At 49.7% G+C, this 15180-nt stretch overlaps 1 protein-coding gene and 1 long non-coding RNA gene across 2 annotated transcripts in view; one reads left to right on the top strand and one right to left on the bottom strand.

Annotated features, from left to right (window-relative positions):
• The window catches only part of RASGEF1A (RasGEF domain family member 1A), an 11802-nt gene extending 6086 nt beyond the window's left edge, over positions 1-5716 (top strand). Inside the window, exons 5-14 of the mRNA XM_024751531.1 lie at positions 3-85; positions 945-1166; positions 1781-1855; positions 2213-2305; positions 2742-2844; positions 2933-3012; positions 3791-3982; positions 4608-4731; positions 5163-5235; positions 5578-5716. Coding sequence (XP_024607299.1) covers positions 3-85; positions 945-1166; positions 1781-1855; positions 2213-2305; positions 2742-2844; positions 2933-3012; positions 3791-3982; positions 4608-4731; positions 5163-5235; positions 5578-5602 — 1070 coding nt within the window. The 3' untranslated portion in view covers positions 5603-5716. The remainder of the gene's footprint in view (positions 1-2; positions 86-944; positions 1167-1780; positions 1856-2212; positions 2306-2741; positions 2845-2932; positions 3013-3790; positions 3983-4607; positions 4732-5162; positions 5236-5577) is intronic.
• LOC112403828 (uncharacterized) lies at positions 4775-15170 on the bottom strand. The gene is made up of 5 exons (XR_003003986.1): positions 13290-15170; positions 8366-9016; positions 7631-7794; positions 5572-7510; positions 4775-5292 (listed from the first exon to the last, which is right to left on the bottom strand). It is a non-coding gene; the product is annotated as an uncharacterized LOC112403828 (long non-coding RNA).
• Positions 15171-15180: the final 10 nt, after the last annotated feature.

The raw sequence follows: 15180 nt of genomic DNA, 5'->3' as shown, positions 1-15180 counted from the left end.
AGAGGCCTTCCCCTACGACTTCCAGGACGAGAAGGCCATGGCCGAACTGAAAGCCATCACCCACCGGGTCACACAGTGTGACGAGGTGAGGTCCTCCTCAGAGCCTGGCAGAGTTCCTTGTCTGAGGGAGGGGTGGGTCTTCAGGGACAGCTCTGTATGTGGTCCCCTTTGCTGTCACTCTCCCAAGAGGACTGCTGGGTGGCTCCATTTGCCCCTCAGCCCCACAAGGGCCACTCAGCTGGCCAGCAACCGGCCAGACTTGCCCTTGGCATCCTGCGCACACGGGAGACCCTGTGGCCCGAGTGGGGTGATCCCAGGCCCCACCTTCTCCCGCTCTTTGGGTGGGTGGAGTGGGGGCCTAGCGAGAGGCCTTGTCCGTCTTTCCTGGCTCCCAGCTCCCGCTTGGTCTGCAGCGTTGAGACGGGCCCTCCAGAGAGGTTGGTCCTGCCACCGGCCCCCATCGTGGGAGCCTGGGCTCCGTGTGCTCGGCACTTTCTGCCTTCCTGAGGGCTCAAAGCCCAGGGAGAGTGGGGCAGAGCCAGGGCTGCTCCCACCCAGGGAAGGAAGGCTCCTAGCCCTGGAGGAAGCCCTTCCGGCGTCCCTCGTCCCTACCGTGGGCCCCTCCTACGGTGGAAAGGCCACGAGAAGTAGCTCAGCTGGCCGCCACCCAGAAAGCCATGCTTTTCATACCCAGAAGCCTAGCCCTGGCCTTCAGCTCCCTTCTCCTCAGGACGGCTGTGGAGTCACCCTCCCCTGCAGCCCTCGGTGGAGCCCACACTGTGCCCCACTCTGCCGTCAGAGGCCCAAGTGCTCATGGCAGGTCTGGGTAGGGGACGTGGGCTCAAAGTTAGACGCGTCCCTGGAGATGAGATGGGTTCCTCCAGCGCGGTGCAGGTCTTGCTGCCAGCCCAGGCCAGCACCTTCTCCACCCCCGCCCCTCCCAGGAGAATGGCACGGTGAAGAAGGCCATCGCCCAAATGACGCAGAGCCTGCTGCTGTCCCTGGCTGCCCGGAGCCAGCTTCAGGAGCTGCGTGAGAAGCTCCGCTCACCGGCCATGGACAAAGGGCCCATCCTCAAGGCCAAGCCGCCAGCCGCGCAGAAGGACATCCTGGGCGTGTGCTGTGACCCCCTGGTGTTGGCCCAGCAGCTGACTCACATCGAGCTGGTTAGTGCTGCAGTGCGCCCTTCCCAGGACGGGCTGGGGCGTGTTCACTGATGCTCACGCTGGCACCTTCCCAACATGGCACCACAGGGCCTTCCCCTGCCGGCCGGACCGGGGTGTCGGGAAGCCCGCTTGGCAGCCCCAAGCACTGCCACTGGAGGCTGTGTGTCCACCTGAGCAGAGGGTTTCTTGGTACCTGGGTCCCCAGGATCATGGCAGCCCCATGTTAACGGGAGGGGCTGGGGCGATGGGGACTGCAGTGGCCTCAGGATGGAGGAGCGGCTTGGGAAGAGGTGAAGGGTTTCAAGGGGGACGGCTCTCCCCGGCCCGTCCCCTCATCCTGCCTGTGCCTGGGCTGGGCAGGGGCCCTGCACATAGCAGCTGCTGCTGAGGCTCTCGCCTCCCAGGGGAGGGCCTTCCAGACCCTGGGGTACAGTACACCTGGGGGGCCTGCCCACTGTCTGGGTGCTCTGATCGAGGAGGGGCCGTGGCTGAGGGGCACGCCTGCAGGGAGGTCGTGACTGCTGCTCTTGACACGCCCTCCATGCTGCGTGTGGGGCCTGCCTGAGGGTGGCAGGCTTGTCACTCCTCCTGGGATGTTTCCCCGTTCCATCCAGGAGAGGGTCAGCAGCATCCACCCTGAGGACCTGATGCAGATCGTCAGCCACATGGACTCTCGGGACAAGCATAGGGTGAGGGCCTGCGGCGTGCTCCAGGGTGGCCGGGGGAGGGTGCGGGGCCCTCGCCCAGACGCCTGAGCGCCTCCGGAGTGTCGGGCCTCACAACCTGACGACGCACGTAGGTCTGGCCTTCCAGTGCCTGCCCCACAGCTCAGTGGACAGCCACGCAGGGTGCTGCATGCTGCCGGGGAGCCCTGGAGGGCCGGGTGGGGGCATCCTGGGAGACCCGGGCGGGCCCAGGGGGCCAGTCCAAAAGCCAACCCCCTCCTCCTCTGGCCACAGCTCCTTCTGAGGGCTCTGAGGGTGGGGCTGGGGCAGCAGCTACGGGCAGGGTCCTCGGGCTCCCTGTGACCTGCTGTGTCCCCACAGTGCCGAGGAGACCTGATTAAGACCTACAGCCTGGAGGCCTACGACAACTGGTTCAACTGCCTCAGCATGCTGGTGGCCACCGAGGTGTGCCGGGTAAGTGCCGTGCGGCGCACACAGCAGCAGGGCCGGCCTCATCTCCTCCCGACCCCACCGTGCCGCCTGGGGCTCTGACCCCTGTACCCCGCAGGGGACGGAACTTTGCAAGTGGAGATAGGAAGCTTTTATTGCCAGGGCCTTGGGAGCGCCAACCCCCAACAGTAATGCCTTAAATTACAACAGAGACCCATCCGGGGAGGCAGCCTGTGCCCAGCATGGCCTGTCAGCTCATCTGGGTCTCCCTTGGTCCTCTCAGCCTGCCCCTGCAGCCTGCGAGGATCCCTCCACCCCCGGCCTGACAGCTCTGAGGGCCCAGGGCAGCTCCCTGCTGGGGAGGCCCCTCCCTGGGCCCAGGGCACTGCCCTTTGGGGGCTGGTGTGGTAGGGGATGACCCCTGGTGGGGACCGTGCTGAGCAGTCTGGCTGCCCTCCAGGTGGTGAAGAAGAAGCATCGGACTCGCATGCTGGAGTTCTTCATCGATGTGGCCCGAGAGTGCTTCAACATCGGGAACTTCAACTCCATGATGGCCATCATCTGTGAGTGTGTGGGCTCCAGGGGCTCCCCCTCCAGCACGGTGTGGCCCATCTCCTCCCGCCCTGACCCTCGCTGTCACCCCCCCTGCAGCTGGCATGAACCTCAGTCCTGTGGCGAGGCTGAAGAAAACCTGGTCCAAAGTCAAGACGGCCAAGTTCGACGTCTTAGAGGTAGGCACCCTGTCTTGTCCCGAGTCAGCCTGAGGAGGGCTGGGCGTCCCATTACGCTCTGGCCCCTTGCTGAGGGCCTGCTGCCCCGAGTGCCGTCTGATGTTGGGTGTGTCTGCTGACCTGGCCGCGGCGCCCCCAGAAGGCAGGTAGCCCATGCTCTCCTCGGCCCTTGGACCTTGAGTCAGAACTGGCATCGCCTAAAGCAAAGCTCGGGGGAAAGATCAGCAAGGAGTTTGTCAGCAAAAGCAGGCCAACAGCCCCAGGTTGGGCAGTGCCGACCAAGCAGAGACTGGCCTTTTTCTCATTCGACTTCCATGGTCCCGGACCGTCTGGGGGGCCCAGGGGCTGAGAGGCGAGTCTACAGCCTTGACCAGATGTATTTGATCAGAGAATCCAGTTTTTGCAAGTGTGTGTCTTGTGGAGCTGGTCAGGTTTGGGAGGTGTCCGTGAAAGCACAAGGGCAAAGGAGGGCAAAAGGTGGTTTTGAAAGGAAGGAGGGGAGACCCAGACTTAGCAGGGCAGGGAGGAGGTGTGTGTGAGCTTCAAGATTTCTCTACAGCTTGCCCCATGACGCCTGGACCCAAAGCCAGAAAGCCCCGGCCCAGTGCTCAGACACGTGCCTCTGGGCTTCCTTCCCCTGTGCTCACTCCTGGAGAGGCGGCCTCTTCTGGTGACGGTACAGGGCCACCCCGAGCTGTTTCCTGCAAAGAGGCCTCCTGAGCAGCTCTGAGGGGTGCAGGGGGAGCAGTGCCCACCATATCCTCCCGTCTGCCCACAGCACCACATGGACCCATCCAGCAACTTCTGCAACTACCGCACAGCCCTGCAGGGGGCCACACAGAGATCCCAGATGGCCAACAGCAGCCGGGAGAAGATCGTCATCCCTGTGTTCAACCTCTTCGTTAAGGACATCTACTTCCTGCACAAAATCCACACCAACCACCTGCCCAATGGACACATTAACTTCAAGGTCAGCTCAGCCCCCTTGTGGTCTGAGGGGAGGGGGCCAGGCTGTCCCAGCACAGGGTAGGGCAGACTTCCTGGCCTTGCTTTAGGACAGGCAGAGTCCGTCTGTGCCATGAGAACTGCCAGGCCGAGGCCCTGTGGCAGAAGGGCCTTTTAGGACTGAAGGCTCCAGGGTGGGTCATGGGTGCCCTGACCTCAAGGTATGAGGGTGGCCCCAGTTCTGGGTGAATGATCTGGTTACAGTGCTAGGAGCCCGAGGGCCCCAGAGTGAGATCCTGGGGTGTTCTGGTTGGTGGTGCTGTGCTGGGTGTGGCTGGGACGCCTGCCTCAGCCTGGAGTGACAGATGAGGGGCTTCTTGGGGGTCGTGCACAGCAGAAGCACAGACCTGGCTGCAGCCCAGTGGCTCAGGCAGAGGGCAGGACTGAATGGCCTTGGGGACACCGGCTGGCCCTGTTGTACAGAGTGCTTCCACGGCTACGGAATCAGCTTTGTAGGGCCACCGTCCAGTCTCTCTGGGACCAGGGAAATGATCAGCCGACCAAAGCCAGAGCCTACGTCCCCTGCCCTAACCAGGGTTTTCAAGCTTAAGGTGACAAATGAACATCCAGTTGGTCTTCTGCCCCTTCAGAAATTTTGGGACATCTCCAGACAGATCCATGAGTTCATGACATGGACACAGGTAGAGTGTCCCTTCGAGAAGGACAAGAAGATTCAGAGTTACCTGCTGACGGCTCCCATCTACAGCGAGGAAGGTGAGGTCCACCTCTGCACACTGTAGAGGTCACCCTGACTCGTGCAGGGTGCCCTCCCAGGGTTGTTATTCCCCACGGGGAAGCTCAGCTCGCAGGGGTGAGTGCATGAGGGTGGGCCATGGGTGGATGGCAGGTGAAGGATAAGGACAAGAAAAGATCAGGCTCCCGAGGCCACTTGAGAGAGCCAGTACGTGGTTGGGCCAGTGCTGCAGAACCAGGAAACGTCTGAGTCCCCAGGCAGGTTGCCAGGAACCCCATGCAGCAGAGGCCTGTGGACCAGCCGAGGCCCGAAGTTGCTGCCCCCTTGGTTTAGGAGTTCGTTCCCGGGCCTCCCTCCACCCTGGGAGGGAGAGTTTGAGAAGGGATAACCGGGGTGGGAGGCAGACTGACCGGGTGTGGACATGGCTTCTGTGGGGCTTCTCGTCTCTCAGCTCTCTTCATCGCCTCCTTCGAAAGTGAAGGTCCCGAGAACCACATGGAAAAGGACAGCTGGAAGACCCTCAGGTAGGAGAACTCCAGCAGCAGTCCGGTGAGCCCCCAAGACCAGCCCCATACCAGAGTCTACAAGGAAGGGAAAGGACGGGGTGGGGGTAGGCATGATGGGTCTGCCCTTTTGAAAGGCGGCCGAGGGCACCTCTCTGCAGGGCACCTCTCTGCAGACGGGGGAGAGGAAGGCATCCCCGGTACAGGCTGAGGACTTGGGGTTTGAACATGCCTGACCCCTCCCTCAATGGGCGGTTCTAGGCAGCTGGGCCTTCCCCTAGTAGCACAAGCCTGCCCTCTGCTTGCTCAGGGGAAGGGCCTGCCGGCCGCCTGACCACTTCCTCGTTCCCTGCTCACCTTTAGGACCACTCTCCTTAACAGAGCTTGAAGGCATGGATGCAGCCTGCAGACGCTGGGATTAAGCACACCTACGTACTGAGTTTTAATCTTGAGTGATAATGGGCTGAGATGAGGCCTCACTGGTTGGGGTCCATTTTGTACATAACTAACTTTTATGAAAAAAAAAAGCAATTATTTCATGCATCAACCTTTGGCACTTAAAGCTTTTTGTTTATGACAGGGCAGGGCCCTGCTTTGGGGAGGGGTGGGGAAAGAGTATCATGGGAGATGGCATCCATGATAACATCTTATTCTAATGAAATGTAGATTTTTATTTTCTACTTTTGATTATTAACAAACATCTTACAAAAAAATACTTAAAAAAACCCAACCAAAACCAACGTGAGCCCTGCCTCCTGTCCAGCCAGTGTCTCTGATGTCGGGGTGAGTGCCTTAGAGGGTTCTGGCGGGCCCGTTCTCGCCTGCAGCCAGTGCCGCTGGAGGCACCGGGGAAGCTCTGCCCTCAAAGCGCAGGCCCACAAGGTTCTGGCAAGAAGGGCTCGGGTGGCCCGGAGGTCTCATTTGCATACTTCCAGAAGTGAACCTTGAATACGGGCTTTCCAAAGTTTACATTTTCATTTTCCTTTATCAGGGATTTATGGGGGTTGGGGGGAGGGCAGGGGGACACCTGGCAGCATATTTTCTGTTGGAAGATGTCTGGCAAATTGTTCTTCACGTACATTTTAGGAAAAGAGAAAATCTAAAATAACGTAAGGAGGGAGTCATGGAATTGTCCGTTTTCCAGGCTGTAACTTTGACACACTTACTTAGCTGTAATGAAGCGAATACAAAGTACAATTAAGGATGGGGACGTATAAAGCCATCTTGAAACTCAAGTACAAAGTCAAAAGAAGCAACTTACTTACAAATCAGTATCCTCCTTCCCTCTGGGTGGGGGATTGGGCTCCCCTAACAGAATGTGAAACATGGAAGGTTAGCCAGGCCAGTACCTGCTGGAGCCCACTCACGTAAAGCTGCCCAACATTTGGAGGTATTTTCCACACCCGAACTCGAGGAGTACTCTCCATTTTCTGACTTCCCGGCCATGGGACAGTGACAGCCCTGCTCCCTCCAAGGCCAGAAATGGGCAATCCATGCTGACTCTATCTCCCTCATGGCGGGGCTGTCATTCCATCCAAGCAGATTTGGAACTACTCACCCTGTTTCTCTCCACATGGCTGGCTTCCGCCGGAGCCTCCAGCTGGCAGGCCTGGGTAAGGACAGTTAGTTGCTAATTCCCAAAACTCCTAGGAGAGCCTGGAGATGTGAAGGCGAGGCCTCAGGGGGAGGTGGCTCCATGATCCGCTGCTGATGTTGCCCTCAGCCCAGGTTGGAGCAAGGATATTTACACTGTATTGTCACAGTGTTTTTGCACTTTCCAGACGTTCTAGATAGTACATACTGTATATTGACAGTACATATTGCTTTATGTATTTGAGATAAAGAAAGGTTTAAAACTTGAGAATATATATTTGGAATACAATGTTAGAACCTTTTCTGTCCATGTGTTAAGGAGCTTTCACATCCGTGTGCGCTTCACTTGGTCATCAGTTCTAGTACCGACCTGACACAGTGCTACATTTGCTACTTTATTTTCCCAATTTGATACATACCCTATGATGTTTTGGTATTTCGAGATGAACTCTGCGTATAAAGCTGTACTTTATAATAATAAAGGATGTCAACTGTTGGTGTGACTGGACGTACTTGCATCAATAAAAGAACATGTTGCTCCCCTCGTGTGCCCGTTCTCTGTGCGCGGTTCTGTGTTGGCAGGAGGCGTGGGGATGCTCGGGCCGGCGGGGGGACAAGACTGCCAGGGCCACCACGGGCCTTTCAGAGATGGAGCAAGCAGCTCTCACCTCCACATTCTGACAAAGGGCTTTTCAAATAAACACTGCAAAACAAAACAAAGCTGTATAAGAGGCATGTTCTCTGCTGCTTTCCTCAAGGAAAGATCCAGAAGGATATCACTAGCAGCTTGAATTACATGGCCATGTCAGTTCAGGAAGCCTACCTTAAACGACTCTCAAGGTTCCTTTACTGCAGGGACTAACAAGAACCTTCAGTGTCCACGGGTGCTGTGAGTCTCTCCGGGGGCTGGGGACATTGGGGAGTGCCTGCCGACGTCTTTCTGCTGCGCGGTTCTCCTTCCGTTTCAATGGGTCATGCTCAGGAGCACTAAATAAAAGGGATTTGTGGAGGGGCACACGAGAGCTTGTGGCACTGAAGGAAAAGAACTCAGACACTGCTCTTCTCTGGCCTGTCTCCCACTGCCACCCTGTCACCAGTGCCCAGGCTGGATGAGGTCTGCCCACGACAGCTCGCCAGACCTGACTCTGCTCCTCCAGGGCCAACTCAGCCCGTTCGAGCAGCAGCGCCCAGCAGAACACTTTCTGTGCTGAGGGGGTATTCTGTACTGCATCACCCAGTGCAGTGCTGCTAGATACACAGAGGGACTGAGCCCTGAAATGTGGCCAGTGCGACTGAAGCACAGAACTTCTAACCTTACGTACGTTTAAATAGCTAGTGGACAGAAGGCGGGGCCTGCGGGGCCTCGTCACCTGCCGCTGCTCCACGTGCCTTGCGGAGTAACAGCACACAGTAGGTGCTCAGGTGTTTGTGGAGCAAACGAGGACCCCTGTGAGGATGCCTAAGTGACTTTTAGGTAAGTGACAACACTTTTTAGGTCCTTCCATGTAAGGGCCTCCTTACTTTCTTGGTAAAGTTACTTTTGCAAGTTTCTACCTACCTCAGCTGAAGAAGGAGCAGCACATCATCTGGTCTGCATCTTGGATGCGGAGCTGGGAGCAGGACGCGAGCTGGCTTGGCTCGGCACGGCCCTGTCCTTCACCCATGGGTGGTCCCTCCAGGCAGTGCTTCTCAAGGTGTGGGTCCCAGCCTGGCAGCAGCAGCAGCAACACTGGGAACTTGTCTGAGATGTTCTCAGGGCCCCTGCGCAGACCTGCTGAATGGGAAACCTGGGAGCGGGGAGCCCAGGCAAGTTGGAGAAGCTCTCCTGGTGGGTAGGGTTCTGCAGGACATGGTTCCTGCCCATGTCCCACCTCTCCCAGGGGCACGCTGCTGCTCGGGCACTAGACTCACATGCTGTGCGCGTGCACCTCCTCCAGTACACTTGCCACCCCGTTCTCCCACACACGTTCTCTGAGCCTCCTTACATCTTCCTGGTGCGTGGCGCTCGTGCTCCTCCGGCCTTGCCCCACCATCCACACCACACACTGTCGGCATCCGTCTCACGCACTAGGGCCTCAGCTCTTTCTGTGTAGAAGCCTCTTGGCGTGTAGCCGTGTGGCCGGCGACCAGTGCAGTGTGCAGCCCCTAACGCCATGGGATGACCGAGGGTTACCACCTTTCACTTTACACACACGTTTCAGGGACAAACCTGTTAAAAGCATCAGATGTGACAGGAAGATAAGCTAAGAATCTCTACTAAGGCCACAGAGACTTCTGTGACAAAACTAAGATTTTTATACACCTATCACACCTACACATTTGTAAAACGTGTCACGTTCCTCAGGGAGGCAAGACAGGGTAAGTGGAAGAGCAAGGAATCGAGAGCTAAACTCTTTGGATTTGAGTCCTAGTTTCCAGTTCCCAGCTGGGTACCCTTGGACAAGTTGTCTGCCTTTTTAAGCCTCCATTTTCCCATGATTAAAATGGAATTACAATACTCTTGATCTCAGGGGTTGTTGTAATGTTATATGGCAGAATGTGCAATGCCTCCTGCATTAGAAGTGGTGTTAGCTGTGTACCAGCAGTGGCACGCCTGATGAAACTGAATGCCACTTCTCCCACAGAGAGAGGAATCTTCTGGGAAAAGTGAAGCAAAGGATTATTAAGTGCCATTCTCAAAGGAACAACTCAAGTCCTGGTCAATACAAATATATTCTAACATTACCAAAGAATCATTTAAGTGTCAAATATAACCAACATATAAACATATGAGAAGAGGGCTTCCCCTGGTGGCACAGTGGTTGAGAATCTCCCTGTCAATGCAGGGAACATGGGTTCAAGGCCTGGTCTGGGAAGATCCCACATGCCGCAGAGCAACTAAGCCCATACGCCACAACTATTGAGCCTGAGCTCTGGAGCCCGCGAGCCACAACTACTGAGCCTCCGTGCCACAGCTACTGAAGCCCGCGCACCCAGAGCCCGTGCTCCACAAGAGAAGCCACCGCAATGAGAAGCCCGTGCACCGCAACGAAGAGTAGCCCCCGCTCGCCACAACTAGAGAGAAAGCCCGTGCATAGCAACAAAGACCCAACGCAGCCAAAAATAAAAATAAATTAAAAAAAAACAAAACTAAAAATCTTAAAAAAAAAATAGAAGAAATTCACGCGAAGTTGGGATCCAAAACTACTTTCTAAATGAAAAACTTACTATCCACCTATAGGCTGGTAACCTTAGATCATGCCAACATAATTTCTATCTTTATTCTCAAAAAGGCATTCATGATGCTAGGAGGAAGGTGGAGGGCTGCTGCTCAAACCCCACACGCTTCTATCTCAGCATACCCAGGACTCTCAGGTATGGATCTTCAGCAACAATGTTAAGGGGACAATGTTGTCAAGAATATAAGAAAGTTTAAGTTAAGCACCTGTTCATTTCTGGCAGCATGAAAGACTAAGTGCTTGCCTACTGAAATTGACTAATAAACTTATGCAAAACTTTAACATCCAAGTGAGAAACCCAGAGCTTCACTTTCCAATCCACAAGGGGGATAGAGAAGGAAGTCCAGAACTTGCTCAAGAAGAAGGGTCAAATAGGAGACCCTAGCCCATAAAGCTGACATCCCAAAAAGCCACCCCTCAGTGTAACAGTGAACTTGAAATAAAGCACTCCTACTCCAACCCCACCAAGGGGGTTAAGGAAGATTGCCTGTTTTGAACCTTGGCACTGAATGGAGATGGGGAAAATTTGCCCCTGATACTTTATAACCACAAGTCAGTGAGTTTTACAAAGTTTTGCAGCACAAATCACACTGGTCAAAAAAACTTTAAGCTGAGAATTTAGTTTAACATGGCCCTGAACTGGTACTGTCCTTAAGTTACTCAGCAGAAGCAAACATTCTAACCTATATTCTAGTTTTAAAAGTCTCTCCTTAGCTGTGTCTAATATTCTGTTAAACCCACCTATTGGATTTTAAAAATTCATTTTCATTTCTAGATGCTCTATTTGGTTCTTTTCCAAATCCATTTGGACAAAATTCTGTATAAATTATCAGAATGTAACACAGAGAGACAAAGATTGGAAAATATGAAACAGGTTTAACGTATGTTATCAGAGTTACAGAAGGAAAGAGAGAGAGAACAAGGCAGAGACAATGAAAATGAAATAGCTGAGAATCTTCCAGAATTGACAAGAGACAATCCAAGAAGCCCAAAGATTCTGAAGCAGGATAAAAAACAAAAAACAAAAACAAAATCTGCACACAGACATATCCTGGTGATACAAAAGAGAGATAAAGAAGAGGTTTTAAAGACAGCTGGAGAAAAAGAAGGTTGATTACCTTCAAAGGCATTATCAACTGTTAAGCTGATAGCTTATTTCACAACAGAAATAACTGAAGGCAGAAGACAGTGGAATAATAACATCAATGTGCTGTGGAATTAAAGAAACCTGAGCTAGAGTTAGAGTTGGGACAGGCCTGGAGGGGAAGTTCTCATACCTAGCTACACATCACCAATTACAGAGAGAGCGAACATCTCCATCACAGAAAGGTGTTGCCTGCTTTACCACCAACCAGGAAGAAGAAAACTTCTCTCCCCTGAGCACAGGCCAGCCAGTCAGAGACTACAGAAGCCCACCAATGAGAAGTCTCCATACTTTGAACTCCCAGCTTCCTCCAGTGGACCCTTGGGTTAATACAGTCCCTCCCAATTCCCCCTTTTACCTTAGAGAAGCAAGTTTCCTTTCCTTGCTCTCTGATTTGCCTATGGTCCACCGTAGTTCACGTACCCAGAATTGCAATTCCTCTGGCTACTCCCGAATAAACTCGCTTTTCCTGGTAAAATAACTGATTGTAGTATTAAAGTTGACAGTGCTAAAAGATTTCTCAATCTAGAATTCTCAACACTTCAAAAAATATTTCTTAAATGAGATAAAGATATTTATACACTAAAATGGAGTTTGCTATCAGACCTTCACTAAAAGAAATGCTAAAGGATGAATCTTGACTCCTACTGCATACTATATAAAAATTATTTCTATATGAATCATAGATCTAAATATGAAAGGCAATACAATAAAGCATTTAAAAGAAAACATGAATGTTTCTTCTTTACTTTGGAGTAGGAAAGGTTTTTAAAACTGGACACCAAAACCACTAGCCATAAAAGAAAGAAAACCGATCAACTGGACTTTATTAAAACTAAGAACTTTTGCTTATTAACAGATAACATTAAGAGAATGAAGAACAGTCCCCTGCCTGGGAGAAGATATTTGCAATACATAAATCTGACAAAAGACTCATATCCAGAATATATAAGTAACTCCTACACATCAATTAAAAAAAAAGCCAGTTAAAGAAAAAGGGCAAAAAAATGGAATAGGCATTTCACAAACAAGATATCCAAATGGCCAATAAGCATATGCAAAGATACTCAACATCATTTCCCTGATTAGATAAACTACACTAAACTCAAAAGGAGATAACTGTACACACCCAACAGAAATTAGAGAGTCTGAATTAAAAACGCTGAAAATACTGTGCTGGGGAGAATGTGAAGCAACTGGGTCTCTCATATGTGGCTGGCAGGGGGTCAGTTATTTGGAAGGACTGAGAAAAATTTGCCAACACCTGGCAAGACTATTCAAGAAAAAAGAAAAGCACAAATAAACAGGATCAGGAATGAGAAAGAAGCTATCACTATAGATCACATACACATTACACAGATAACAAGAGGAAATGGCAAACAACTTTGTACATTTCATCTAAAATTTCAAATTTATCAGGATAAATTCCTAGACAACAGCACCTTACCTAAAAGAACTCAATCGAAACTGACTAGAAGAAACAGAAAATCTGAACAGTTCCACAATCATTAAATAAATTGAACCAGTGATCAGCAATCTTAGTATATAGAAAAGTTCAGGCCCAGGTGGCTTTCAGGAAGTTTTGTCAAATATTCAAGGAAGAAATAATTACAGTCTTACAAAACTTTTCTAGAAACAGAGTACAAAGGAACACCTGTAACTTATTTTATAAGCTAGTAAAACCTTAATAGAAAAGCCCAAGGGTGAGAAAGGAAGTATATACACAGGCAATCTTACTCATGAACACAGATGAAAAACACCTGAAAAAAGTACATATATAATATACACCCCCCCCACAAATATATATAAATATGTAAATAAATATGTGTTTGTGTATGCATGCAAACCGAATCCAGCAATGTATAAGGATAATATAACATATCATGACAGATTGGCACTGACCCCAAGAATGCAAGGGTACTTCAGACGATTAACCTAATTCATCAATTTAACATATTAAAGATGGGAAAAAATCATATAATTATCTCAAAAGATATAGTAAAAACATTTGATAAATGCTCTCAAGCATGATAAAAACTTGCCAAGTAATAATAGAAGGTAACTTTATTAACTTAATAAAGGGTATTTATAAAAACACCTATAGCAAATACCATACTTACTGATGAAACACTGAGAATGTCTCCCTTGAAATAAGAAATATGGGCAGGAAGTCCTCTGCTATCACTCCAGTCAACACTGCACAACAAATCCTAACAAGCACAGTAAGACAAGAAAAATAAAGATATAAAAATTGATAAGAAACAAAACTTCTACTGCTCACAGATAACAGAAAAATGCGAAAGAAACTAGAAATACGTTATTACAATTGTGCTCAGCAAGGCAACTGGACACAAAAATTAACACACAAATCAGTCTGATATCTAAATACCAGCAATAGACAATAAAAATAAATAAAAGATAGTTACAACGGCATAAAAAATGCAAACTACCTAGAAAAAAAAATCTAAGAAAATAATACACGAAAATCCACTGTGTGAAAAAGTATAAAGCTTAATTGAAAGACAATAAAGACCAAAATAGATAATGTCATGTTCAAGGATCAGAGGGCTCTGTATGATAAAGATGTACATTTTCCCCAAAGTGACCTTATAGATTCAATGAGATTCTAATAAAAATTCACAAGTTTTCATTAAAGTTAACAAGCTTATTCTAAAACTTATATGAAAGTACAAAGGCTGCAAACAGCCATGACAATTTTCAAGAACAAGGTGAGCGGATTAATTCTCAGAAATTATCAACTCCTATAATGTTACAGTAATATTAGACTGTGATGTCATAACGTGGTGAGAGACAGCCTAATCTGCTGAACAGATGAGAGCTCAGGAGCAGACCTGTGTGTGTATGACATCTGATGGATGAGAGTGGTTTTGCAGATCTGTGGGTAAAATATGGACTTCATAGTAAGGCGACGCTGGAAAAAAGTGAAATGCAATCCTTATGTCACATAATACACAAAACCTCTTCCACTTTTATGACTGGGAAAAAGCAAAGCTATGTATGAGGTATTTAGAAGATAATACAGAACAATAGCTTTAAGATACCCTTCTCTATTATGAGGTCATAAATCAGTAATAAAAAGAAAACATAAAGGAAAAAGATTAATTGAACACATTAAAGTTAATTTTTATTCATCAAAAAGTACCATCAACAATGGGAAAAGACAAGCCACATCCTGGGAGAAGTTACTTGTAAACATTTAACCAACAAGAATTGGTACCCAGAATATGTGAAGAACTCCTATGAACTTATAATAATGGGCAAAAAGACTGGAAATGAAAATTATAATTACAATTCATGCCTAAAGCCCACTAGATTAGCAAGAATTAATAAGCCTGACAAAATTAAGTATTGCCAAGGATGCAAACTGAATCTCTTACGGTGCTGGAGGTGGTCCACTTCGGAAAGTAAGTTGAACGTACACACGACCGATGACTTAGCATCATTACTCCTAGAGAAATTCTTGCACACTCCTAAGAGACACGCACAGCAGTATTCATGACAACATTGCTTGTGATAGCAAAAGCAAATAAGCAAACAACAAAAAAATGATGAATGATCCAAATATCTATCAACAGTAGAATAATACTACAGTATTTTCATTCAGTGGAATACTAGTCAGTAATGAAAATGAATTAATTTTGAGATTAACATGAGTGAACCTCAAAAACAAAATACTGAAAGTTAGAGTATAATGAAATAATATGCATACAAATTCAAAACAGGCAAAATAGTCATTGGGTAGAGATACACACATAGTTGGGAAAACTGTGAAGAAAAATGAGTGAAAAACTATCACAAAAATCAGGATAGTGACTATTATGGAGAGAGTGAGGTGAGGGTATGTGATCGAGAAAGGGCACACAGAGACCTTTCACTGATAATGTTCTATATTCTTTTTTTTTTTTTTCGGTACGCGGGCCTCTCACTGTTGTGGCCTCTCCCGTTGCGGAGCACAGGCCCCGGACGCGCAGGCCCAGCGGCCATGACCCA

The sequence above is a fragment of the Neophocaena asiaeorientalis genome, unplaced genomic scaffold, assembly GCF_003031525.2.
Source record: "Neophocaena asiaeorientalis asiaeorientalis breed wild unplaced genomic scaffold, Neophocaena_asiaeorientalis_V1.1 scaffold351, whole genome shotgun sequence".
Lineage (NCBI taxonomy): Eukaryota > Metazoa > Chordata > Mammalia > Artiodactyla > Phocoenidae > Neophocaena > Neophocaena asiaeorientalis.
The sequence above is the reverse complement of the archived record's forward strand: the minus strand, read 5'-3'. Positions and strand labels throughout refer to the sequence as shown.